Here is a 27,787-nt window from a genome sequence, read left to right as displayed (position 1 = left end):
CATCCTGAGAAGGCAGGGGGACAGGCTAGTTTAGGGGCTGAGAGTCAGGAAAGTATGAGACAGCCCATGCTTGGCGAGCACCCAAGCCCAACAACTTCTCCACGGTGGGTATGGGGGTGCCCCTCCCTCCACTTCATCCCCCAACGTGGAACGTGCATCCATATGTTGTCCAATGTCCTATTTTCCTCCCGGTCCCAAGGAATCCCCTGAAACAGAGGGAAACCCCTGGTTCCAGCAGCAGAAACAAAAGATCTACTCCTGGTTCCTCAAGTTATGTCTCTAAAGGTTTTCTCCCACATACACCGTTCTCTTAGAAAATTCTCATTCTGGCTCGTCATAAGTTGTAAGAGGCTCTATCACCATTTATACTCTTTCTATAATAAATGAGTTCCAAGTTCTAAACATCTGTCTTACCAATAGAAGTTTTAGAACGCAACAAACCTTGGGAAGCTATAGGTTACACAGGAGTTAACGCAGCTGCTCTCTTCCATGGCTCCAGCTTTCAGAAATCTCCCTGATTTCTTAGGACAAAATGTCTCACGACAGGGAGCTCGTGAACAAACAGGAAACCTGGCGCATTAGCCCCTGACGACACTCCCATCCTTACATGGGATGTTGCTAATAGTCAGTGGCTTAATGACTGGGCTTGTCTTGGGGAAGGGAGGTACTGTTATTAATAGGCCCCTGTTTGTAAACAAGTGGAATGAAGGCAAGGATCATATACATCAGGGCCCACAGGGAATGCAATTAAGTCGCCCTCCTCCTGCAGTGAGTTTCCGAGTGTCTGGAAGCAGCGGGGCTGTTTCTATACATCCTTCCAGGCATTCGGCCTTACCCTAGAGCAGCACATTGATTCCCTGTGGATTAAAGGACAAAACCAGGAGGGATGCTGGCTTCCATCATCAGCCTGTTCCCTCTTGCCCTCTCCTGCTTCCATAAATCACTTCTGGCAGGTAGCTGGGAAGCAGCTGCGAATGACAGTTTTGCTCTGGAGCACAGGAAGCCACCTTTTAACCCGCCTGCTGTTGTTTGTCTCTCAAAACGTGACAAAGGAACAGATGTAAGCAACATGCCAACTGTCGAGAGGATCTGCTTGGAGCGCTATAGGAAGCCTGCTCAGGGCCACGTTACACCAGCCGCTCTGCAGAGGCACAACTGAGTTCATTTCCTGACATATCCCCACCCCCCCCCCCGTTACCCCCGTCCCAAGCACTCTCTACTCATGTCAGGTCGGGGTCTGCAATGCTCAGGCAACTCAGTACATGCATTCCTGCTGCCACCTTCGCTCCCCGCCTTGAAGCCCGTTCCCAAACCCTGTTCCAATGCCACCGAAGTCTGGTCCAGCCTCAGCTCCCAGGGGTCTTCTCTGACCCCCACACCGCTCCTTGTAAAAGGACCTTGGGCCAGAGCACTTTACAATCTGTGCTGGCTTCTAAGCTTCTCACAGGCCCATCTCATCGCTGTCCTGACCACCCGGTTACCTCCATGCGGGCTGGAGCTGGGTTCACACACCTCTGTCTTCCCAAAGTAGTGTTTTTCAAATTACTAGTTGCAGGATGAGTGGGTCGGGAATCAAGTTTAAAGGGTTGCAACTAATATTTAAAATATTAAATAAAAACACAGCTTATAAAAGATACTCTTGGGACAACTGAGGAATTATCGGGGAACTATTAGATGATATTATGAAATTCCCATTAATTTTCTTAGGTCCAGTAATGCTGTTGTACAGGAGAACGCCTTATTTTTACGCGATGCATGCTCAGGTATTTAGAGGCGACTTACTTTCAACTGGATCAGCAGAAAAATTATGTGTGTGTGCGTGCGTGTGTAAGTTCACACACATGCACAGATAAAGCAAATGGGGCAAAATGTTACAACTGTTGACTCTAGGTGTTCAACTGTGCTATTCTTTAAATTTTCCTGTATGCTTGAAAAGTTTCATAATAAAAAGAAGAAAATAAAAAGGAAGAGAAAAAAATCACAACTGCCGGGCATGAAATACGATCTGGTTTGGGATGCCTATGGATGTGTGTCCTAGGTTACAATTTAAATGTATTTCTTCCTGTGGGTCAAGGCCGAGACTTTGAAATGCTGCCCTACAGCTCCTGACAGCACGAAGCACACAGCAGGTGCACACTGAACTGTTTGTTTAATTAACTTCTAAAAGCACAGAATTTTAGTGAAGGGGCAAGCTGAGAAATCATTTTGTCTCCAGTTACATCCCATTAACTCAAGCTGTGTCAAAATATCCAAGCCGTTTCCTGCCTTAGCACACTTGGCCCTAACCTCAACTCGGCCTTCAGGACTCTCTTATCAGATGTTTAATTACTCATCAGGAAGGCTACTCCCCTGCACCGCACCCACCACGCAAGGGAGGTTGGGGGAGCTGGTTGTTAATGCAAGACTCTGAGAGTAGGGTGACCAGTTGTCCCAGTTTGCCTGGGATTGAAGTATGTATTTTGCTGGACTAGGGACTGTCGGTGCTAAAACTAGGACAGTCCCAGGCCAACCAGGATGGCTAGTCACCTTAAATGTGAAGGAAGACTGGGAGAGCGCCCTGGACAGCTCTAGGGGAGCTGATACTATGTGCCTTGTAGCATCACGGCAACATGAGGGACCAGGGAAAACCCGGGGCAGCAAAATTATGACAAGGCAGAGATCTCCCTGACAGCATCCCAACAGCAACAGCAAACACCAAATTGCCAAGTGTCTCTCATGCCCCTAAACAGAACCTCTCTCTGATTATTCACCAACTCCTCTGGAAAGCAAAGGATGATGGGAACTTACTGTAAAAACGTCATCATCACCAAGCTCAGCCTCATTATGGATGGTGGAAGAAGATGTCGTTGAGCCTAAAAAGACACAAAAACCACAAAAAGGTGTTTCTAAAGAGGATAAGTCAAAGCCAATCATTTAAAACAGTATATTTAAATAAACCACATCCTATGCCTTTCACATGTGAATCACCAGCAGAAATATGTTACCTGGAAATTAAATGCTTTTAATTTACCCTTCTTAATTGACTCTAGCCAGCATGTTCCCTAAATGAATTTTGCCTACTGTTGTTCCCAAATCAATCCCTCAAACTCCTTCACTGGCCACTGGAGAACAAGTACACAGAGAGGCACCACAGAGGCCATGCATCACGATAGGCCTCCACCAGTGACCCCCATGCCCGCACTGTGTAGTGGGAAAAGCAATGGATGGAGAACTACAGGTTGGACGGGCCACAATCTCACTGCGTAACTGGACTTAGAGTTCAGGGCTTTTCATTTACTCATGAGGGGATTTGACTAAATAGCTAGTATGGTTGCTTCCTGTGCTGAAATTCAGACACTGTACTCTAAACCCCAGACTGTGGGAGCCACCTTCTAAGCTGATACCTGGGCAAAGAGGTTTTCTCTTGCAATACTAGGGTATCAATGAGTTTTCTTCGTTTTTGCAGGCCAACATTTAGGCTCATGTCAGAAAACCCAGTTTATTCCATCAGGGAAAAAGATGGTCATTTAGGGTTCAATTGGTTTATTTGTTCAACGCTTTCTTCATTCTGGTAGGCAAATCACTATAACGTCCCCTTTTCCTTCCTAATACCACTCTGTAATGTGTGGATCAAATCAAATGACACTGTTAATGGCCAAAAGGAAAAACATACTTAAATTTGCATGTGATAGATCTACCAAAAGGGAAATTTAGTCTCTATCTTCTCCTTTTCTTCGTTACGTCTTACAAAATGTACATTTGGAAAATATTTTGCTATTATATGAAACTGAAATCAAAAGACTTGCTCAGAAAGGAATGAGAAACATTTAAATTTCTGAAGCGGGATCACAGGAGGAAAAACAAGTCCCACAATACCCTGTGTGCAATTCCTATTGATATCTGAGGATTTTTCTCTACTATTTGAATTACTCTAGTCAATCAACTTTTAAGGCAAGTTTGATAGAACAGAGCTAGGTAGAGTGTATACAGAGAAAAAAATTACAAGAGAATCAAATTTTGTGTGTAGCTTCAGTGACTAAGTACATGGACATACTGCTTCTACCAGTAATACAGGAGCTACTTTCTCTTCTAAACATTTAAAAGCTATGTTTAATAACAAGATTTTAAACATTTGCCACTTGTGTCAGATCTATGATGTGAACACTGGCTGTTACTCATTTTGGCCACCCTGGGATTGCAGTTCCCTGATTCGTGTTCCAGCCAGAATTGTCTCCCTGCTGATGTTAAGAGATTTTTCTTTTGAGATTTGCTTTTCTCTCTTCCCCCAAATCCGCAATGAAGAAAATGACTTCAGAACATATTTATTTCATATACAAATAAAACACATATTCTTTTGTGATTAATCTCCCCAAATTCTGAATTTGGCTTTACCATGCCTTGCTTAATATTCCTTTATTCACAGGGCCCTGGCTATGGAACCTTGAACCCTTTGATTTTATAACTGAATGTGTCGAAGTGGAGAATTTGTGTGTTTGGACTCTGTGGACTCTAGAAAAGCCCACGAGAACTCACTGCCCAAGAGCCTTCCAGGCCACGATTAAATGCAACACAGTGTTTACCAGCTGCTCACCCACGGACTAAGGAGTCACAGATTCCTTCGCCTTTTCAGTGGCAGACGTACCCCCTGGGCTCTCCTTACACAACAGTGGGAAGGCATGGAGATTTCTGGGCCCATTAGAATCTATTCTCCACCTCTGGACCAAATCTGACCAAAGCGGTTTCTCAATAGTCAGGGAAAGGTAAAACACATCAAAAAGTCATTCACATGGAAGTCTAGAACTTGTCTTTTCAGAGCAGAGTCTAAAAACCAATTGGAATCACTCATTACTCTGAAACCCATCTCCTTTTCCCCTGCACTGTCACTTAAAGTTTTTTTCTCCTTGGATGTTCCTAAAGTTTTGGCCTCTACTGACCTGGCCCCCAACCTTCCTGCAAATAATCCACAAATATATGATGGCAGACAATTCCGATTAAAAAGAACCTGGAAACTTCCCATAGTCCCACTGAGAATGCAGCGATAAATTCAATACCTTCTATAAGGTCCTCGATTGCTTTCCTCACTCCCCTGTCAAAGGCTCGAGCATCAGCAGGGCTTTGGAAAGTAAGTCCAAACTTCCTATTGTCGACCTTCCAGTGATGAAAGGTTGGGTTGGCTTTGGTGTAGACCAAGTCCTTTCTCACATAGCATTCCAATACCACCTGAAGGATTGAAACACACAGGCGGGTTACTTGTTAAATCGTCATGATTGTGTCTGGTTACAAAAATCTAACTAGGAACCATCGTCCTTGGTGGCAACTAATGAAAACCCTCCCCTCTGCCTTCACGCATCTTTGAAGGCTTCTTGGAGGAAGGCTTTGTCTGCCTCTGTTGACCATCCACTCCTTGCTACCCCGCACCCTTGGTGGTCCTCGCTGTATTGCTGTACCCCTTAACCATGCTCTTCATGTCACTCATTTTCCTTCCTCCTGCCCCTGACTAGGGGGCACTAAGCTGAGGTCCAGTCTTGGGGCTTTGCTCTGTTCCAGGTTGCCTGCTTCTACATCAGGGGTCTCAATCTTCCTTCTCCTGTCCTAATGGGTGTCTCTCAGTGACCTCAAATTCAACAAGCTGAGAAAATAACTTGCTCTGAAAATTCTGCCCCTAGTAACTTCCCCTTATCTAGCAATGCCAACCCCTCTCTGTTCATTCTCTCTGGCTCAGATCTCTGTGGTTTTCTTTTGTCTCTTCGGCTTTCTCTATCCCCTGTATTATTATTCACTAAGTCCATTTCATTTTTCCTTCAACATCTTTTGTATCAACCCTGTTTCAATTGCTACTACCGTGATCTAGGTATATACCTAGATCTAGGTCTCTAACCTTTTATCTGGATTATTAGAACAATCTCCAAATTTCTAGCAATCTCGTCTCAGAACTGCCTTTTTACTAAGCTACGACTTTGAGCAGATTGTCTTAGACCTTTGACCTTTTTATCTCTAAAGCGGAAGTAACACCAACGTTATCAATGAACGTACACATGAACATGCTTTGAAAACACCAAACAGTAAGAAACCTAACAGGGTCATACACGTTTCCCAGTATATCGCATTATGTTTTACTCTTTTATTTACTTCAGTTTTTGTCACCTTCACAATTTAGTACTTGGTCTCATATTATTCTCTAACAGTTTCGTGTGCATTAGTCTTGTTCCCCTAACTAGACTGTAAAAGATCAAGATGTTTTATAAAATAACTCCCTCTGTGTGTAGAGTGCTATTGCTGGTAAAGATACCAGAGTTTAAGATTATAGAATAAAAGAGGCATTGCAATCATGTGAATGTAAACTCCAGTCTTTATTCATAGAAAGCTCCAAAATATTGACAATATTTATTTCTATGGTTTCATTATATATATATCAAAATGATTTTGCTAAGTTTTACTAGCTTTGATCTTGTTCTGGCAAAGTTCTACATTTAACAAAATGAGATCTTATTAATTTTTAACCAAGTGAAAGAATAAAGGCCTGCCTAAATTAATAAAAATTCCAATTAGAGAGAATATCTTTAAATGAGTACAACTTTCAAGAATACATCTAAGCAAACAGAAATTAAGCATTGCCTAATAAATGTTCCCTAACTTAATAGATGAGAATAATAGTCTAATTGGCATATCAAATAGCAGTCCCAAGCAGTTAACTTTATTCCACTGTATTGAAAGAAGACAACAGTCCCCTCGCACAGTTCTATTTATGATTAAATTGCTTACTATGGCCATTTTCCCCTAAGAATAGCACAATGATTAAATGTCAGCCCAGCCCAATTCCAAATTGGGGAAATCCAAATAACCAAGGCTTTAACTAACAAATGTTATCTATTTTAGAATTTAATAGTCTCAATGCAAAGTCTCAAAATAACCTTTTTTGTAAAAACAAAGACTTCTGGTTTTCTCCATATTTTTTTGGGTGAAAAAAATTGTCTTTGGTTGACATTTTCTGAGTTTAAGATTATTCCAAAGGTACATCTTCCTAGAGAAGTGTAATAAGTTCTTGGAAAAGTAAAGTTCAGCCACCTAAATTATGTGAGGGGGAGGAGGCCAGATACCATTTCTTTGTTCTCTTAAACAAAATTACATCATTACCTATCTAGGTTTAATGACAAAAATGAAAACATTCAAATGCTTTCATCTTCCTAACAGGTATAACCCCTCTAGTGAAGTTTTGGCATAATAGGTATCAATCTTCTAAAATGAAGTTTAGGCATTGACTTAAAAGTTGAGAAAGGCTTTTAAAAATAGCTTTTTAAATGAGATGCGTGGGGAGAAAAAAAAGTGATTATATATTCTTGTTGGAGGTTTCAAAAAAATTGATACAAGAAATCCATATTGTAGAAGATTTAAGTAATTTAGGTGAGTCCAAGAAGGTTCCATTCTTGCCCATCTCACCCTCCCTACCCTCAACACCTCTCCCTCTCCAGCACTGCCCACTGTCGGTATGGTGGACACAACTCCAGTTCCCTTCCTGCAGCTTCTTTACATACGCATGTAAGTTTATGTGTGTGAGTCTGTTTAAATGTAGCCAAACCTATAAATTGGTCTTCAACTTGCCTTTTCCCCAAAAACATGTCTCGGAGATATAGGAAGGTAAAAAGGATTCTGTTTAGTGGCTGCATAAATACTATTCCTCAGTATGGATATATTAAAATTATTCAGCCATTCTCCACACTAATGGGCAATTAAGTCATTTCTAATTGGTCACTTTTACATTGTCTAATGCTGGAATGAACATCCTTGAACATGTTCTCAAAGTTTGTTCTCTTGGGAGCCTTCCCTCTGCACCCCCAGGTCCTTTCACGGGGTCTGGGATGGCAAAACTATTTTCATATATTAAGACATTTTTGCTTTTTCATTGTGTTGCCAGTTCTGCTAATGGTGCAAAAGGAACAGTGGGTAAAACTGCTGTGCTGAGGCATGAATCAAGGCCAGGCAGTGGCACCAAACAGTACCAAAGTCACCGGATTCACCACTGTCACATGGTCAAAGTAAAAAAGGCCAGTCTTATGTAGGATTGTCCTTGATGAAGCAGTTAAAAATTATTATATCTTGACCTGTGAACACACATCTTTCATCTCATGTGATGAAATGGGAAGTACACATAATTGGATTCTCATATCTGCTTCTGCATTTGATCTGCTGTAATACGTTGCTTTGGCTGAAGTATGGGAAGAAACTCTGGCTTTGCACAAATGCGTAGTTAGAAAAGGGAAGAGTATCTCTCACAGCCTTTTTACTTGTACTGCATGGGGAAGAATGACGATTGTCTCAAGGAAAAACGTGTGTAATTGCTGCAGTTGTGAGTTGAACTAACTACTTTCCTCATGGATCACCAGGTTTACTTGAAAGAACAGCCTTCAGGTGAACTACGGTTATTCAGACTTGGGTACCTGGCAGACGTTTTCTTGAAGATGAACACAGCGAGCCTGTCACCTCAAGGAAAACAAGGAGATATTTGTTGCCAATAATAAAATTTCAACTTTCAAGTGAAAATTAGAATTTTGGACAGCTTCCCAATACTTAAGACTTTTCTAATGAGATCCGTGGTGATATTAAGAAATGTGATTTTTGATATTGTAGTATTAAATGTATCAACATTTGGAAGATCTGTTTAACTCAGTAAACGATTATTTTCCAAATGACCAATGCATGACATTACAAAATCAGGAATGAGTAAAAGATCCATGCAAAGAGAAAGATAAACCAGTGGATTTTAATGTAATAGAGTATAAAAAGGTCATTGATATGGTTTCAGAGTCCACATTTAAGAAACTACTACAAGCCAAGTTTTGGTGTAGCATCAAAGAAGTATATCTATGATGGTTTGAAAAGGCTATTAAAATATTTCTATGTTTTCCAACTACATATCTGTGTGAGGCTGGATTTTCTTCATATACTTCAATCAAAACATATGGCCACAGATTGAAAGCAAGAGTAGCCATTAGAATCCAGCTATTTTCTATCAAGTCAGATATTAAAGAGATCTGCAAAAATGCAAAGCAATGCTATTCTTCTAATCATTTTTTTTCTGGAAAATAGTTATATAGTTATTTGCCTATTCTTGCCTGTAAAGAATGTCATTTAAGCTAACACTACTGTTTAATTAAGATTTTTTTAACAATTTCAGTTTTAATTTCTAGTATGGTAAATATTAGTAGTTATAAGCTACAAGATAAAAGCGTTTTGGGTCCTCAATACATTTTTAGAGTGTAAAGGGATTCTGAGACCAAAACTCTCCGATAACTGTAGCTATCCATAAAGCTCTGCAGTCTATTTCCATAGGATAGGGTTTAGATGTGGAACTGCCAAAGTAAAAAGGAATACACATTTAAAATTAATATCCTGCCAAGTTGCCTTTCAAAGAGCTTTGCCAGCTGTAACTCCCACCAAATGTGTGTGGGAGTGCTCACAGACCTGCACTGGAACGATCTACCTTTTAGATTTTGTGATTCACCTTCATAAGGTAGTTTCTCACAGGATTCATTTCAGAAGTAAAATCCTCTAATCCATCTAAAATAAGATTCAACTCAGAAATTTTTAGTTGACATATAATTTCTCAGGAAAACTTGATTGTCTCCAACTCACAAAAAATTATCCAAATAACGACTTTGTGAATGGATATTTGGAACACAGACTTTTCCCGTAGAAACAATGGAAGTTAAGTTCACAGGCGTCAACACAGAAGTCAAGTAACAACAACAAAAACCAATGTGCTGAATTCTAGAACTGCACTCCATTGGAAAAACTACTGACAACAGTTTCTATCAGAAAAGCCTGGTTGTCCCGGCTGGAATACTGGGAACTCCGATACCATCCATTCTCTGTATTCCCCAAATGATCTCCACCCTCTCCTCCCCATTCCACCACTGAGGAGGAGGGGTGTCCTTCAACAACCCCACCCCATTTGCACAGCTTCCAGGAGGATTCATACCCTCCAGTGGGCAGAAATGCTGCATTACGTAAGCTTGGAGGCCAAAGGAGGAGTCACCATATTGCCAAAAGTGTGTGTGGGGTTGTGTGTTAGGAGTCCAGGATTTACCAGAGTGTGAAACAGGCACAGTGAGGCATGGAAAGATGCAGAAGCACATCTGGGTGTATGGGTGTGTGATTTAACTACTAGTGGATATAATATATAAAAGTCCAGAAGTGTAGAGTCACAGAACGTAAGGGGGACAAGAGGAGGGAGAGGGTGATGGAGAAACGTGACAGAGGAGGGAATGAGGCACACAATCCTTGTGCAATAGCAACACACAACAGAAGCTGGTCCACAGCCAGGACTGTCCTATTCCCATGCAGAGCTGGTATGAAGGGACCAGGTTTTGGCTTCACAATGAAATGGTTCCCAGGACTGGCTCTGCTAATGACTCTGTGCCCCAGACTGAGGAAATGGATCACTTCTTGGAGAACTGAGGTTCCCCATTACAAAGTGTAGATAATATCAATAGTATCCTCCTCCTTCAGAATGTTGCAGGAATTTAACTGAGGTTATTTACATAAAGGGCATCAAACAAAATTGTAGAAGTTCACAATTACTATGGTCAAGTCGGTGGTACGATACAAGTTTATAAATGTATCTATAAAATGAAGGGGCTGAATTAGACAATCTAAAGGCTATTTCAGGTTGACATATTCTATGACAAACCACAGAAATACCAGGAAAAAATAGACCTAAAAAGATGTAACCATTCAGGTACAATAATTTGCTAACACAAAAGTAGTAACAATAAAAATAAAAAGGGAAAAAGTGAAAAAAATTTTTCTAGCAAAATTTTTGTAGGAAAAGAACCCCAACTAAAATCAAAAAGGCAAGCAATAGATTATAAAAATATGTGCAAATATGCAGATGAAGATGAGTATCTTTATTATACTTGGAGGGCATACATATCAAGGAGAAAAATCAGGCCCCAAACAGTAAATATGCAAAGGATATTGACGGATAATTCACAGTTAAGACTGTTTAACAAACAGAAAAACATTTGATCTCGTTATTAATCAACAAGATACCACCGTTACTCTAATCAAATTGGTAAAGATTTAAAATATGTGACCCTCAGTGTGTTAAAGAAAATTCTCATATATGTTGGTAGCAGCTCTTTGTACAAGTATCAAAAGTCATAAAAATTTGACCCCTCAAATTATTCCAAGTAAATAATAAGTGTGGAAAATGCAGGTAGATAATACTGGGGGTAGTGGGAAGGGAAGCAATCTTAACATTGGACACTAAGGAGATCCTCAAATAAACAATAGAACATCAACCTGATACCAGCAACATGGAAAATTTCTTATGAGAATATCTTATGAGATATAAAACTTTAGGGACTTCCTTGGTGGTCCAGTGGTTAAGACTCCACGTTTCCACTGCAGGGGGCAAGGGTTTGATCCCTGGTCGGGGAACTAAGATCCCACATGCCATGTGGCCCAAAAAAACATAACAAAACAAAACCACACCACACACACAGATATAAAACTGTTTATGAGCTCTGATTACAGCTAGGTAAAAATAAAAATATGCACAAAGGGGAAAAAAGCTATATCAAAGGGCTAGAGGTAGTTATGCACATGCGACTTTGGCTCAGTTTGGGGTCAGAGTGACAGGGTATCAAATACTGGTTCCTGGCCCCCAAGATGGGTCATCCAGAACAAGGAGTCTTTCTGAATCTTAGTTTCTTCAGTTACAGCTATACAGGCTACTGTAAGGATACAATGATACATCTTAATTAAAGGGCTAGCATTGTGCTCAGCCCTTAGGTAAACGCTGGATAAAAGGTACTTATTTTACTTTTTCTTGTTAGTGTGGTTACATTGCCTTTATTGTGAATATCTTATAAACAAGAATGTTTTATTTGACTATTATGTAGGGAATTTCTTGAATGGCCATGTTTCTTAAAATGAGCTATATTCTCCCTTTAAATTTTCATTCATTTCATTTTCAGAAATGAATCAAGTGGGAAAATACCATTTCTGTTAATCCATATATAACATTCAGAAGTTGTTCTGCCTTATTTTGTAACCTTTATAAACATTAAGAAGTGGTTGCAGAAGAAGATTAAGTTTGTATACTCAGCACATAAAACTCAACACATGCTGCTGTCAAGGGTCTCAAATGTACCACTGACTTATTCCTGTGGTGTCTTTGTATTCTCTCTGTTGAGATCCTGCATGATCCTGCACGTTTTGAATCAATGGTTGGCTTTGGAGTATACATTCCAGGGTCGAATACAGATAGGAGCATGTTCTCCCAGATTCAAGGCCACCAATTAAAAATAGACAATTTTCCTTCGTATCATAGATTCCTTCATAACACAGAACTGGACATCCAGTCCCTCCATGAAACTATGTTATAAACTATCAACGCGCCCATCTTTGTGAGATAATGATTACTCTCCAAAGTGCCTATTTTTAAGCATGTAGAATTATTACAGGAGTGTAATGCCGCTGCTTTTTGTTACTTTCTTTTCCCAAACATGTTTTATTCATTAGCTTATGAAATAGAAGCTGCAGTATTTTTGAGATAAACATTTATTTAGAAGTAACAAGACGTCAGACGACACTTCCTCTTTGCATTCTATCTCTCACCATCCAAACCTTGATGGCGTGCTCCATGAATAAACCCAATGTTTAAAAAAACTCTGACTTCACAGCTCACTACGATGTGATTCATAATAAAGAACATACTTTCGTTTTGAACATCTTGTTACAGTGACAGAAAGACAGCTTAATTAATCAAGACGCAAATAAGACAGCCAAATGCACGACTTCTAAGCATCTGAGTTATACGGTGTGTAGTAAAAAGTGACTTCACTGAAAAGCCAAGGTTAGGTTTTGCAATTTGGCGCCAGCCCCGTGAGTTCTAACTTTGGAAGCTTTTGCAAGAGTCTGAAGTCAGAGAAAGAAGGAAAAAAATACCTACAGGAAAAGGGCTATGATTTAATGTCAAGAAATCAGTCGTTGCTAATTTAACCCACGCGTTGCACGTCTGCCATTACCAGTTTGTCTTTCTGTCGTTCACCATGGATGAGAAAGCCGCTTCGTCCATTGCCTTCGGGGTGCATGACCTTACAGACCCCCACGCGACTGATCCCGCCTCCTTCCTGTGGGAACCATCCCCCGCTGGAGTCATCTCTGGTCATAACCACAGCCTTGACGCGCACAATATAGCTGTCACTAAAACGACAACAAGAAGAATGGGGCATGACAATGGTCTGGAGCTGGAGGACACGTTTCACAGTGCAAGGGGACCACAGCCAGCATTTTTTGGGACTCATCAAAAGAAAATCTACGCCTGGCAGCAACCTTAAAAGATAGCCTGTATCAATGTTCAGGGAAAAACCCCAACTCTTAAACTCAGTATAAAAGTACGTTAAAAAAAAAAAAAAAAAGACGCCCAGTCATTAAAAAATATTTGTGAATCTTTGAGGATGTGTGCAAGCATAACATTCTCCAGTTTCTAGGTGGACGTGTTAATAATAAAACGAATGAACTTCTATCTACAGCTTGGTATCTATAAGTTCGGAAAGACGAATCTATTAACTTAAGAGGACATTATGGTTTCAACCCTTAAAACTTGGTTTATAATGAATGACCAAGGCTTAACATTTTATAAGGCTAATAATCTTCTCATTTAGCGTTAAGTAGACAGATAGTCCACTCCTAAATCACAAATTCACCGTGCGATCGTTTATATTTCAGTTCAAATACCCTTTACACATGTGTAGCCTTCTGTTTATGATTTTATTTTTTCCAGTCTAAACTTTGATTTCACAATAAGTTCTTTTGCACATTGGCCAAAAATCCTCTTTCTCCTCCAGAGACCAACTCTAGCTTCTTTTCATTCTTCAGCACTTTTCTGAAACTTATTTGGATTTTCGGCAAGGCCATTAAATTCTCACTTGCTGTTTTCTTTCTTGGAACAACATTGCTTTTTTTAATCCTTCAAACATACATCCCCATCTTCTACATGCCAGGCGCTGTACCAGATTCTAGGGAAACAAAGATGCAGAGTAATATAGAACCCTCTCTTTCTATGCACCCCAGGCACAGTGCTCAGAGCCTAGCCGAGCAACCTGTGATCTGCCAAACCACTCAGGCTGTCCCTCTGCCCCACATCCTTCACCTCACTCACCCCCAAAGGCAAAGCCACCCAGGTTCCCTACCACCCCCTGCAGCTCACCCACTACTGTGACCCAGCTCCCCTCCCACTGTGCCCCTGGGACTCAAGGGCCAACATCCCCCTTTACTTCCTAAACCCTTCCTTTCACACTTGCTTTTATTGTGGTAAAATACACATAATGGAACATTTATTTTAGCCATTTTAAGTGTACCATTCCGTGGCATCAAGTACATTCACACTGTTCTGCGACCATCACCAGAACATCAACCATCCGTTTCCAGAACCTTTTTCATCTTCCCAAACTGAAACGCTGTACCCTTCAACACGAACTCCCCACCCTACTCCCGGTCTCTATGAATTTGACTACTCCAGGTACCTCTTGTCAGTTCCGTTCGCTTTCTTAACCTAAATGAAAACGTGCTCTGGCTGAGTCACGTGGCCCACCCGTGTGGCTGCCTTCTGTCTCCTGCACCCCTCCCCCGCTCAGCCTAGATGGGGCGTAGGGTACCCACCTCTACTGCAGGCTATCGGCACTCTCTCCAGTTCCTCTGAAGCTCACAAGTCTGACCGTGCCCCCTTCCTCAGACCTCTGGTCATCTCTCCTCATTCCTTGAAGAGGTTAGCAAGTGGGCTTACTGTCCCTCCATCTCTTCACCATGACCCCTGGCATGATTCTTCGTAGTTTCATCATTCACCCAGAGGATCCTTCCAATTCTTTGACCTCTCAGTTTCTGGAACTCTTCTCCTTCAATGTCCTTGTCTCAGCCACCCAGGCCTAGGTCACTCTCTTGACCTTGTCAGTCTTAAGCATCCCGCTCTCCAGCCCCATCTCCCTACGGTGCAGCTCACACTCTCTAGATTCCAATAATTCTTCACCTCACCAGGGCCAACAATCTATTGTGCCCTGTTCTCCACACCCTCACGTTCTCACTTGATTCTCTACCCAACTTAAGTTCCATGGTCTATCATGATACTCTTGCAGAAAACCTAAACATGCTTGCCTTCTCTTTCCTTACTGAAGTTGCCCAGTCAAACTCCAAACCCTGGTGAAATCCTACCATCTACTTAACTCCATGCCCTCACTCAGGCTGCTGCACATGGTCAGAGGGAAAGACCCCACTCTACCATGCTCGTAGGTCTACTTTTGAAGTCCTAACCACTAAACTCAAGTGGGTCTACCCAGCATCCTGCTACATTTCCCTGATCCATCCCCAAGAAGACTGTTTCATATGTCCTCCTGCCCCCTCCCTCTCAGATGATGGATGAGCATGCTTTAATTTCACTGAGAAAATAGACACACTCAGAAGAGACCTTGCACCGGCGCCCACTAGCACGCCTACTACTTGGTACCAGTATTTGCTGCCTCCCCTCCTTTAACTGTGCCTAAACGATCCATGATCTAAGCCAGGGACAACGACTCCACTTAAGTATTTTCCATGTGCTAACAGTGTCCCAATTCACATTTCCATAACCAGACCTCTTCCCTAAGCTTCAGATCAGTAAAACCAACTGCCTATGTGATTTCTCTGCTTTGGCATCTAGTAGGCACCTCAGTTAACATGTTTAAGATTGAACTCGTGATTCTCAACTGGCTCTTCCTTTGAAATATATCCAGAACACTTCTCTGACGATTGCAACAGCCTCCTAACTGGCCTCCTTACTTCCCATACCTGCCCAAATTTCTAAGAAAGTCGAAAGGTGAGTCAGACTAAGACATTCTATTCAAACTCTCCAAAAGCTTCTTATATTACTCCGAGTAAGAGTCAAAATCTAGTGCATATCTTACCTTCCTCCTTGCCCATCCCACTTCAGTCCCATCATCCTTGATGGTCCTCTGCATTAAGCACCCTACCTCAGGGCCTTTGCACTCGCTATTTCCTTTGCTTCAAACCCCATTTCCCACTCTTCTTTCCACACACCAACTAGGCTCATTTCCTTAATTCATTCGGGTCTCTGTCCAGGGTTATTTCATTAGAGATTTCTCCATCCATTTTATATAAAGCAGCACCCTCCATCCCTCTTAAATCTTCTCACCATGCTTTGTCTCTCTACATGCTACTAAATCAACATCTGCCCTGTTTGCCCACTTTTCCCAACCAGCATGTAAACTCCATGAGAACAGGGACTTTGCCCTTTTTATTTACTGCTATATCCTTAGAACCTAGAGTGATGTCTTTCATGTAGTAGGTTGTGGAATGAATGGGTTAAATAGACAATATTTGTAAACAGGTTTTTTTTTTTTTTTTTTTTTTTTTTTTTTTTTTTTTAATGAGGATCTTGAATCAGATGCGTATGTTTGATTGATTGATTGATTGATTTTGGCTGTGTTGGGTCTTCGTTTCTGTGCGAGGGCTTTCTCCAGTTGTGGCAAGCGGGGGCCACTCTTCATCGCGATGCGCGGGCCTCTCTCGTTGCGGAGCACAGGCTCCAGACGCGCAGGCTCAGCAGTTGTGGCTCACGGGCCCAGCCGCTCCGCGGCATGTGGGATCTTCCCAGGCCAGGGCTCGAACCCGTGTCCCCTGCATTAGCAGGCAGACTCCCAACCACTGCGCCACCAGGGAAGCCCATTGTAAACAGGTTTTAAAGCTAAGAAAATCTCTGAGAAAATATAAAGTGTTCAATACTCATTTGCTTATGAGCCACAACAGCTTAACTGGGATAGGCTAAAGATTTCCTTTTCATTAATAGGAAAATTGAATTTAAAAAGTCACATGGTTTCTATCATTAATCCATTCACCTCAGGATTCAACATGCATATTCCTTTAGATCAGAGAGATTAAGAACATTTTATAATATTTGTTTAGTTACATACACACAATTTGAGAATATACTCCCCTCACATTCCCCATTTATTCTAGAAAAACTAAGGGTTCCCAGGATGTGTAATTCTCTAGTATGAAACACAGCTTTCTCAAATCGTCTGTGAATGTACCGTGGGTTCATCCCAACAGGAAATGGCCAAGGTGAATAACTGAAACTCTACACGCCTCTTGCTAAAACATGCCTTTACCTTTTTTTGTTGCGGCTGTGTGCTTTTCTCCCTTCCTTTTTTTTTTTAGTTTTATTTATTTATTTATTTATTTATTTATTTATTTATTTATTAATGGCTGTGTTGGGTCTTCGTTTCTGTGCGAGGGCTTTCTCTAGTTGTGGCAAGCGGGGGCCACTCTTCATCGCGGTGCGCGGGCCTCTCATTATCGTGGCCTCTCTTATTGCGGAGCACAGGCTCCAGACACGCAGGCTCAGCAATTGTGGCTCACAGGCCCAGCTGCTCCGCGGCACGCGGGATCCTCCCAGACCAGGGCCCGAACCCGTGTCCCCTGCATTGGCAGGCAGACTCTCAACCACTGCGCCACCAGGGAAGCCCATTCTCCCTTCCTTTGAAGGGATTAAGTAAACACAAAAAAGGGAAGTTTGCATTACATGCCATAAACTTATTTCCAAAAAGTATTCATTTATTAGAGATTCAAACAAATACCCCAGCACCTGCCTTCCAGACTACGGGGGCTGTTAACTTTGGCCTTTGCTTGTGGCCTGCAACATCCTCTTTTCCTGCCCCATTCCTTCAACACCCGTTCCCGAGGGCACAGATTTCTCTGCGCTGCTCTATGGTTACATCAGTTTAACGGCTGAACACCAGTTCAACCGTTAAACTGGTGTGACTGATTAGGACCTGGTGTTGAGGGTGGGGAAAAGAAGCCCCCCATCTCCTCTGGCAGCAACCCCAATAGCCAGCATTAACTGAGGCAAGTGACTATTGAAAACACGGCAGGGGGATAAAGTGTTGCACTAAAAGCTGCGAAGGGTGTCTGCATAATCCAGCTGCATGGCCGCAGGCCAACTGCTTCCTATCCGTGGTGTATTTACGTTATTCAGGCACTCACCCCACCCAGAACAGAAAGGACGATGAACTCTACTACCAAAAAGGTATAAAGAAGGAAAAATCTCCCTTCTCACCTTCCCTCCCTCTTTCTGGAAAGAATTAAACAACATGTTTAAGCCAGATGTGGGGTTTGTCTGTGGGGTGCGGGATGAAGCAGGAAAGGCTAAAGTAGATGCGTTTCTTCATGTGCACAAGATAAATGCTGCGGGTACGCTTTAGAAAATTCCCCCAAAACGCTATTGTCAACAACAACAATCACCTCATGCTTCTGAAAGTTTCAACAGTTAAACTGGTGTAACTGATTAGGACCTGGTGAAGTTCCAGGCGTGGGTCCAAACACAAACCGAATGGAGCCCTCCCTAGTGTCTGAACTTGAGTTAAACTGACCCTAAGAATCAATGTCATTACAAATGGTGTTTGACCACCACCTGAACACCACTATATTCTTTATGTGCATTTTGAGTAAAACTGGCTTTTTCAAATTGGGCTGGGGATCTGGCCAAACGTGGTTCCTTGAAGGACAAAGCTTTGCACTCCCCACATGGAGCCTTATTTGTAAAAACAGGACTTGCTGTCCTGCAATCACTCAACATGCAACAGAGGTCGGTGACATCCCATGGCAGGATGGGGAGGGAGAGAAAGAACAATTTTAAAGTTAGATTTTTGTTTTGGGGTGCTGATTCCAAGGTGGCACAAGTAGTTTTGGATCTCAGGCCTTTATGTTCTAAGCTGTTCTCCCCAGATTTCAAAGCAGGCCCTGTCTGGGCCCTGTTACAGAAGTAAACAAAGGGATTGTAGGAAACAGTGATGAGGCAGCATTGTGTCTGTAAAGAATGTTCAAAGCCAGACAGGTCAGCACTGCCTTGACCTTCTCAGTAGCTGAAGAAGCCTCTTTTTCAGCTTCAGTTTCCTCATTTGCAAAAAACAAAGACGAGTATACCGTGCTGGGATATCCTGACGGTTAAAAGCAGTAACTGAGGTCCAGTGCCTGATACAAAGAAGTCTGGTCAACTGTAGCCATCCTAATTATTTTTGCTGAAAGGCTGACTTTAATTACAAAAGCAGGTCCTTTAAAGACAAGCCTCCCTGGCCACTGAGGACTGAGTTTCCTGACTGCCTGCCTTTTTCAGCTGTCAGAGAACAGAGTGGCAGGGAGGCTTGTCGGGCCTTGGGCAGCAGGAGAAAATCCAAAACGGACCTCCGGCAATGATTAATGCAAGGCAGATTTATAAAGAACAGGTCTGAGCCTACATTTCAGGCACACCTGTAGAGAAGCAGTCCATCTGCCATCTGGAAACTGGCTCTCTGCTCTTCCCCCTCCCCCACTGGCTTCAGAGACAGAGCCTGGAACTTTGACATCCCCCATAAATACTTCCCCTGCCCCCTCCTCCGCCAGCCCTTATCTGATTACAGGGCTCCTTTATCTCTCCATTATGCTAAACATTACATTCACTTCCTCCCAGCCCTCTTTTCCATCCTTCTCCACTTCACCAGACCTTGAGAGGGATTAGCCCAGATCACCGCCTCTCAGGCTCTCTTGGTCCCAGCACAACCCCGAGCCGCCAGCTGAGCCAAATATAACACCACGTCCTCCAGGGGGACGAGCGCCACTCTTCACTGTAATCACACCCCCGGCCCACCCCCAGTCTTCCTTGTGCCTATAGATTTAGAAAAGCTCTTTGATTTAATCGAATTGTTATGTATATATAAAGTATTACATGTATGTATAAAACATATGTGTGTGAAATATATGTGTCTTGTCATCTGTTTAAAAAGGATCAACAAAATATTTCGGCAGAATCAAATGAGTCGAGAATCCAAAGAAATTGGTCATATTCTATTTAAAAGGGTGGTGGTTTCTTGAGGTTTATTAGGTGTCAACTACTTAAGAATTTTCTTAAAGTAGGCTGCCCTGGTTTTAGAAATGTATATAATCCGAACTTTATAAAGTTTGGAAAGGAAAGCTGTACATAATGGAGTTTTATGCATGGTGGAAACGTGGTTTTCAGCTCTGTACAAGCCCCTACAGGTAGGACACTAGCTCTGCCCGCTTACTGTCAAACAAAATTTGTATTGTTTGTATGGTTAGGCCATTACAGGTAACAGTGATAAGGAAAGCATCTAGAGGTGCGAGACCCCACAGGAGCCAATTCTGGTGAAGGCACCTGGCTCTCCTCTCAAATGCTAATGAGCAGCCACTACGAAGCAGAGAAGGACTTTTCTGAACATTAAGTGTTTGCTTCTTAAAGAGAACTGGCTTGCATGATATCAGAGTTGGGGGAGCTAAAAAGTGGGCTAAGATCACTCAAGAAAAAGGCTTCCCCACGGTAAACTTAACATCCATGAAATCAGCCATGAAGTACACTTGATGGAGAGTCGTCTTGGAAACCGCCCTACTCCCATATCTGCTAGTAAGAGAATCATGTAGCTCGAACAGGTACTGACACCATAACTTTGAATGCATGACACCAACGCCCTCTGCCAGGGACCAGATTCACCCAGAGGAGAAAGCAGGCTCTTCATCCAATCTTCATAGTGTCCCTGCATTTCTGAGATGCTGCATCTTGCCCATGCAGAGTCATTCCCCCAGAGGATACAGCAGAGCTTTTATGTGTTTTATCTTTGTGATCAATTTATGCAGTTTTAAAATGGCATGTAATGAGTTTTCGGAATGGAACCCCAATATATAACATGGTAGCTGGAAGGTGGTGGGTGCTTGCCTTGTAATGACTGGGGATGTAACCTTCATCCAGAAACTAACTGGGTGGAAAGCAGGGGTTCCTGCTTATACTGTGGAGTGTGAATAGGGTTTCCTCCTTTACTATGTACTGGGCTCAGAATCTGGGAGTGAAGATAACTAGAAAATGTTTTAGGAATCCCCACTTTATTATTATTTTTGGCCATGCCACACGGCTTGTGGGACCTTAGTTCCCCGACCAGGGACTGAACTCGGGCCCTTGGCAGTGAAAGCGCAGAGTCCTAACCACTGGACCGCCAGGGAATTCCCTAGGAATCCCCACTTTAATCCTGCATCACAGCTAGTAAGTTCTGCTGTCCTGCAAGGTCACTAGAGCCCTCCCTGTCCAAGTTCCACCCTGACCCAGAGGGGGAGGTATGGGGCGTGCTCATTCTCCACCTCACATGCCCCATATAAGCCCAGCATCTTTGTTGTTCATGCTACCTAGCTACCCTGAAGCATATAAATAGACCTACTCACCCACACACTATTTTACAGTGCATGTATTAAAAGGGGTTGTTTTCTCCATTACTACGAAGGGCATTGCCAACATGACTGATATTTGAAACGGGAATGATTCTTAAATTTAATAACTTATAAATAATTCTTTAGAACCAATCCTAGGAAGTTGAAGTTTATTAGACATGGGCCTCTAGTACTTTTATTATCCTACTGAAACTTTAATACAAAAACTCTCCTTTAGAATAACCACTGCAAACTCGTTTTTATGAGCTAGTGTTTCCCTGATTCAAAATAAATGCCCCTACCTTGTTTATAATATTATGTACAATACTTTCCTTTACATTACAATGTGCATTTTCCAATCTCCAAGTGTTACCTCACACTTTCAGGCCACAAGAGCCAGAGTAGCATGTACACTGAAGCACGTGGGGCTGAAACACACACCCTGCAGACGTCCACGGGAATGGACACCCTGCCGGCTGTCCCAAGTGGAGGGTACTTGCTGTTCATGGGTCCTGTGACCCATGATGGCCAAGAAAAGGAAATGAAGCCAAGACACAAAGTAATAAAGATCAGGGCTGGAAGTTAAACATGTAAGCTTAACAGACGCTTAAGAGGCCTGTGAGGAAATAGTTGAGGAAATACCAGAGGCAATTAGGGGTCCTCTGACATCCCCACAGCCTGGAAACACTGACCAGCGAGCTCTCTGGTGAGCTAGAAAAACCTACAGCTGGCGAGGCAAGTCAGAGCTTCTCGTGGCCCCCGATCCCGCACCTCAGTGACAGCCCCAATTCCAAGGGCAAACCTTCACACGCTGAACGGGAGGTGGTGATACCCACGGCAGCGCCCAGGTACGCTGGAGGTTACCTTACAAAACACTGGTTTTGGGGTTTCCTTCTCAGCAAGGTTTACAAAGTTATATTAGGATCACTCCACTGTACTGTCTTTAAAACACAATTTAGGGCTTCCCTGGTGGCGCAGTGGTTAAGAATCCGCCTGCCAATGCAGCGGACACGGGTTCGAGCCCTGGTCCGGGAAGATCCCACGTACCGCGGAGCAACTAAGCCCGTGCGCCACAACTACTGAGCCTGCGCTCTAGAGCCCGTAAGCCACAACCACTGAGCCCACGTGCCACAACTACTGAAGCCCGCACGCGTAGAGCCCACGCTCTGCCACAAGAGAAGCCACCGCAAAAAGAAGCCCGCGCACTGCAATGAAGAGTAGCCCCCGCTCGCCGCAACTAGAGAAAGCCAGCTTGTAGCAACGAAGGCCTAATGCAGCGCCTCCCAAAAAATAATAATAAAAAACCCCACAATTTAAAATTTAACCTCTAAGCTTTCCTCACCTGTAGTTTGAACAAGCATAAATCCTCCACAGGAAAAGAGTGATTCAGCTAGATTACACTTCTGTTGCTCTCGATTTTTTTTTTCCCTTTTGGAAAGGTCGTTTAACCAAAACCTTTTGATTTTACTTATTTAATATATCCAATGTCTTAAGGATGGAGCTATAGTTCTTTTTTTTCTTCAACAAAAAAACCTTTCCTACCTACATTTAAGTTCAGAACTTAAATTCAGAAACCACAAGAATACTACTGATAAATATATAATATCCACAATGATGGATCACTTATAACTGGGGCACAATAAAGATAAAGGCATTAGGGCTGTTATGCTAATGTACAACCTAAAACCATAACACCGGGCAGTGTTAAACCTGGGCAATAAAGTGCTGGCTGAAGTAAATCTTAGCACCCGAAAGGCAATTTTAGAAGTTGTGTCTAAGACAGATTTTTTTAATGGCTCTTTGGCAACTCTCCCTGTGTCAATATAACTTTCCCGAGCAACTATCTCTTGAGGTGAGTAACGCACCCAGCTGGGAGAAGCAAGGCCCGGCTGAGGTCAAACCTGGAGAGATGGGGCAGGACAGGCATGGTAGTTTATTGTACAGTTGGTGAAGAAAGGAATCATATTTTCTTGAAATCTGAAGATTATTTGCTCTAATCTCTACTAATAGCAGAAATCCTAATTTCCCCACCCTGGGGATCCAGGGAACTGGAGATTCTTGGGCATATGGGCCCCTTAAATCCTAGGTGGGTCTCCTGGTTGACCAACCACCCCGGACCTCTGTATCCTTATTTGTCAAGTATCTCTACAGTGGATAATTACCTTAATAGCAGGCTCTGGAATGCATTTTAAATTATTTTTTAGTTTTAGGGGCTTCCCTGGTGGTGCAGTGCTTAAGAATCCGCCTGCCAATGCAGGGGACACGGGTTTGAGCCCTAGGCCGGGAAGATCCCACATGCCGTGAAGCAACTAAGCCTGTGCACCACAACTACTGAGCCTGCGCTCTAGAGCCTGCGAGCCACAACTACTGAGCCCGCACGCCACAACAACTGAAGCCTGAGCGCCTAGAGCCCATGCTCCGCAACAAGAGAAGCCACCGCAATAAGAAGCCTGTGTGACACAAAGAAGAGTAGCCCCCGCTCAGCAACAAAAGGCCCAACGCAGCCACAAATAATAAATAAATATATAAGTACATAAATTTATTAAAAAAAATTATTTTTGAGTTTTAAAACAATGGCTCCAGGAAATTAACTCATACGACCCTCCACCACGAACAAAAATCCTTCGATTTGGAAGTAAATATAATACAATTAAAAACAAATTTTAATTTACAATCCCACTGAATTCAACAAAGTTAAAAAATTTTTTGGAAAAGATTTCTTTTTAAAAACCCAGCATCAAATGATTCTCTGCACTGACTCAGATGAGGATTATGTTAGCACAAGGGGGATAATTCCATTTTAGACTCTTCCTTTCAAGGCAAATCTCCTTCACCAGGCAAGGCTGCCAGACCCACCTGGACGGGTCTGCATCCTGCCTCCTCTCCTCGTTCCTTTTACCTGTACATGCAGGAACCATATCTGCTGCAGACAGTTACTGAAATAACAAATAAATATATCCATGTATCTGTGTTTTATTTTAATGTGAATTCTACCATAGCCTTATACACAGATTCTCTAACATGGTTAACATGGATATTTTAAGATCACCTAAAACATTTTAGAAAATCATAGTAAGATTTTATCACAACAGTTCATTAACATTAAAGGCAATCGATGGGAGATTTCTGAGTTATTCTCAAAAATCATCAAAACACGAACAACTTTGACATGAATAAGCCACTTCAAAAAATGAAATTTATCTTATTCAAACCAAAATAGAATGAATCTGCTTCTTACCGACTGAAATGTTTCTGTCCTAAAGGGTGAGTTTCAGGGTGAACACACAGTGCGAAGTGGGGACAGGAGTCCTGGTAGGTGAGAGGCCAAAGTCTGAATCTAGGTTTATGATTTTGCTTTTATTGTCTGCTGCTTTGCTGAGCCCAGAGTTCAGTGGGGTTCATAATTAATCAAGATCAAAGGATTACCAACTTGAAACAAACAAAATAACCCACTGCTAAAGAACCCTTTCTTCTCCTACATTTTTCTCCAAAAGCAATTAATTTTCTTTGACTTTCCCTCTGTTTTACACACCCTTCCAAAAATGGTATTTACGATCCACATTTAAACCCCCAAAGGCCAGCTAATGGAAATGTGAGATTACTAAACAAAATTAACTCTCACCACATTAAAGTACACATGTAATAGAAAAATTGGTGCTTCAAAACACAAATGGCAAAGGGAGTTGTTTAAAGTTAATAATCTCCAATTCAGGTCTTTAAATTGCAGCCCTTGAACTTCTGTGCCTGACTTTCTCAGAAATCTTCACTTTCTTAACAAATTAGAGAAAACAAAAAGAAAGAGAGTGCTTAATGATCACATGCTGAATTGATCCAGGAGAAGCACACCATATCTGCAACTTACTTTGAAATGCATAAAAAAATAACAGGGTGTCTCGGATGGACCCAGGGATGGATGGATAGATTATGTGGGTGATAAAGCAGTCAAAGTAAAATGCTAGTTTGCAGGCTGGAGCTGGTGGGTGTTGACTGTATACTTCTTTCAACTTTTCTGAACACTTGAAGATATAAGGAGAAAGAGAAAATTTATAGTGCTATATTCTAAATGGAGATCAACACTAAACCTAGAAGATGCTGATAAAGGTACTGAAAAGTCTGGTTACTTCTCCTCACGTGATCCAGGACACATTTTCCATTTTTTACCCGTCACCTACCACCCTCCACTCCAAAGCAAACCATGGTCAAAAGGTTAGGAAACTACTTTATCAACCTATGTTAATATCAAATTCTAAAGCTATAAAACCCTTTACAAGCCAGTCTTTAATAAAGACCTGTTCTCAAAAGGAGGTGATAATTTCACCCACAGGGAGGAAAGTCAGCATGTCCTGTTAGCGACAGGCTGACTGGATTATGATCCATTGGACACGGACACCCTTTCAGGAGGCAAGAATTACCAATTCGTTTAATTCCTTTTCTTCTAGGATTCTGCCACCTCCCTCATCAGAGATGAAAAGCTTCACAAACAAATAAAGTACACGTGAAGCATCTGTTCTCCCAGAAGAATTCTGGACCTCTTCCTTTCCCAGGTAGAGACTAGAATAGAGGTAGACCTGCACAGAGAGCTTAGGTCTTCAATTATCACTAGTGAAGAGCCACACAAGTTAGTTACTCACTTTTTAAGCTAGAAAGAATCGAAGAAACTATCTACTCCAGACCCCTCACTCAGATGGAAGAATTAAAATCCAGACCGGAGAAGGGACTTGTTCAAGGTCACTGGCATTAGGGACAGATAAAGGACTAAGATCCAATCTCCAAACAACTCTCCCAGACTCCCCACACTTTGTTTTAAAGGGGTCCAGAACTGTGGCAAAGGTCTCATATCTCAGCTAGGTCATCCAGAGGATATAAGAGAGGTTATTCTCATGGGTCTCTTAAAATGTACCGGATGGACAACTGATTGCCAAAGGAATCAAAGAGCAACGAAGAAGTATCACTAACATAGCCGCGTGCAAAAATGGCAGAGCTGGGGGTGGGGCTGGGAAGTCCTCCTCAGTTTGGCAAAGTTTCACACCAATGGAGGCAAATCCTCATTTTTGGATCCACAGGGTGTAGCTAGTGCCCTGCGTCAGCAGACTTGACCTCTGTGGCACAGCTCCTTCTCACTCCTGGCTGAGACACCCCAGACCCACTGAGCCCCAGTTTGTTCATGTATAAAATGAGGGGGAGGGGCCCAATGACCTTTGAGGTCCCTTTTCAACTTTGGCCTCTTTATAACTTTGTGTTAAAAAACACATGGCCGTAAAGTCACGCCAGAGGACTTAGCAAAGATTCTACAAAAGCGTATCAGAAAACTTTCAGCAGTGAAATGCAACCGAAAACATCTTTCGAATTGAAGAAAAACTCTGAAACCACAAAGACCTGAAACCACGACAAACTAACAGATAGGCTCCCTCAGTGCAAGTGGTATTATGCAATTATAAAGCTCCCAGGAGCAAAGCTGGGCTATCAAAGTACTATGAAAAAGCAAGAAAATGATGAAAGTTGCGTTTTAATAAGATCCTTTGAACAAAATAGGTACAACCTAGCCATCTGGCTGGGATTACACATCCACAAATGCGAGATTCTCCTTAGCCACAACGGAAGAAAGTCGCCAAGACATACTATGGAGCAAATTCAGGCAAAGAAGAGAAGAGGGATTTGTCTCTTTTCTCCCAAACAGTTCATCCTATAAGCTTTATCATTTGACTCAAGACAGCCACTCCAGTACCAATCTTTACTACTTTCAGAGAGAAAGGGGGAAAATGTTAAGAAAAAGTAATGAAGCAATTGCTTAACTTAAAAATGGGGAGAGACATTTACTTGTAGACCTTTGATAAAGCAACTCTGTGTACTTCAGGTTTCCCATTGGGTCCAGGCTGCTTCAATGTCACAAACGAGCTCTGGTCAAAAAGTTTTCTTGTAAATCAGTTGTTTGAAACAAGAACGTAATTTCCCCACAGAACAACCTAAAATGGTGAGGAGCAGGATTCCCAGTTCAGTCCATGGAAGCCTAATCAATTCCTAAAATACTTGGATCACAGGTCTATTCCCAAATGGTTTTTACTGCCCGCTGACGATCTCCTTAACAGAAGCCTGCTTCCCTCCTCCGGTGGAACAGCTAGTTTCACTCGGCTCTGGCTGGGTTTTGCCACGAGTTTTCCTCCCTGGGTGTGGGGTGGAGGAGAAAGGTCAAGCAAGGAGAAGCTCTTAAACTCCTTATTTAGGCTGCATTTTGGGTCCCTGGAATCTGACACTACTGGATCTTGAAGAGGGCAGAAAAGAGCCAGCCTGACGACCGCCTGCTAATAAGGTTGAGAAATCTTTACACCTACGCAAGCAAGCAGACAAACCAAACAGAAAGCACGTAAGGTACCCAAACTCACAATGACTGGTTTAAAGGCAGTGTGACAATGGTACCAGTACCAGTGCTTTAGGAATGCCAAACAAGTGTCCCTGGGGAAACTGTTCTTTTTTTTTTAATATAAATTTATTTATTTATTTTATTTTTGGCTGCGTTGGGTCTTTGTTGCTGCACACGGGCTTTCTCTCTAGTTGTGGCGAGCGGGGGCTA

General features: G+C 42.4%; 1 protein-coding gene across 2 annotated transcripts in view; it reads right to left on the bottom strand.

Moving 5' to 3' along the window:
* SPRED2 (sprouty related EVH1 domain containing 2) overlaps window positions 1–27,787 on the bottom strand; it is a 123,280-nt gene that overhangs the window by 18,781 nt on the left and 76,712 nt on the right. For both annotated transcript variants that reach the window (XM_057558074.1, XM_057558075.1), the window contains exons 3-5: window positions 13,011–13,188; window positions 5,031–5,199; window positions 2,788–2,852 (exon numbers count right to left, since the gene is read on the bottom strand). In XM_057558074.1, the coding sequence (XP_057414057.1) occupies window positions 2,788–2,852; window positions 5,031–5,199; window positions 13,011–13,188 (412 nt within the window). The remainder of the gene's footprint in view (window positions 1–2,787; window positions 2,853–5,030; window positions 5,200–13,010; window positions 13,189–27,787) is intronic.

This window comes from Balaenoptera acutorostrata, chromosome 12 (assembly GCF_949987535.1).
Source record: "Balaenoptera acutorostrata chromosome 12, mBalAcu1.1, whole genome shotgun sequence".
NCBI lineage: Eukaryota > Metazoa > Chordata > Mammalia > Artiodactyla > Balaenopteridae > Balaenoptera > Balaenoptera acutorostrata.
Note: the sequence above shows the minus strand (reverse complement) of the source record. Positions and strands in the feature narration are given on the sequence as shown.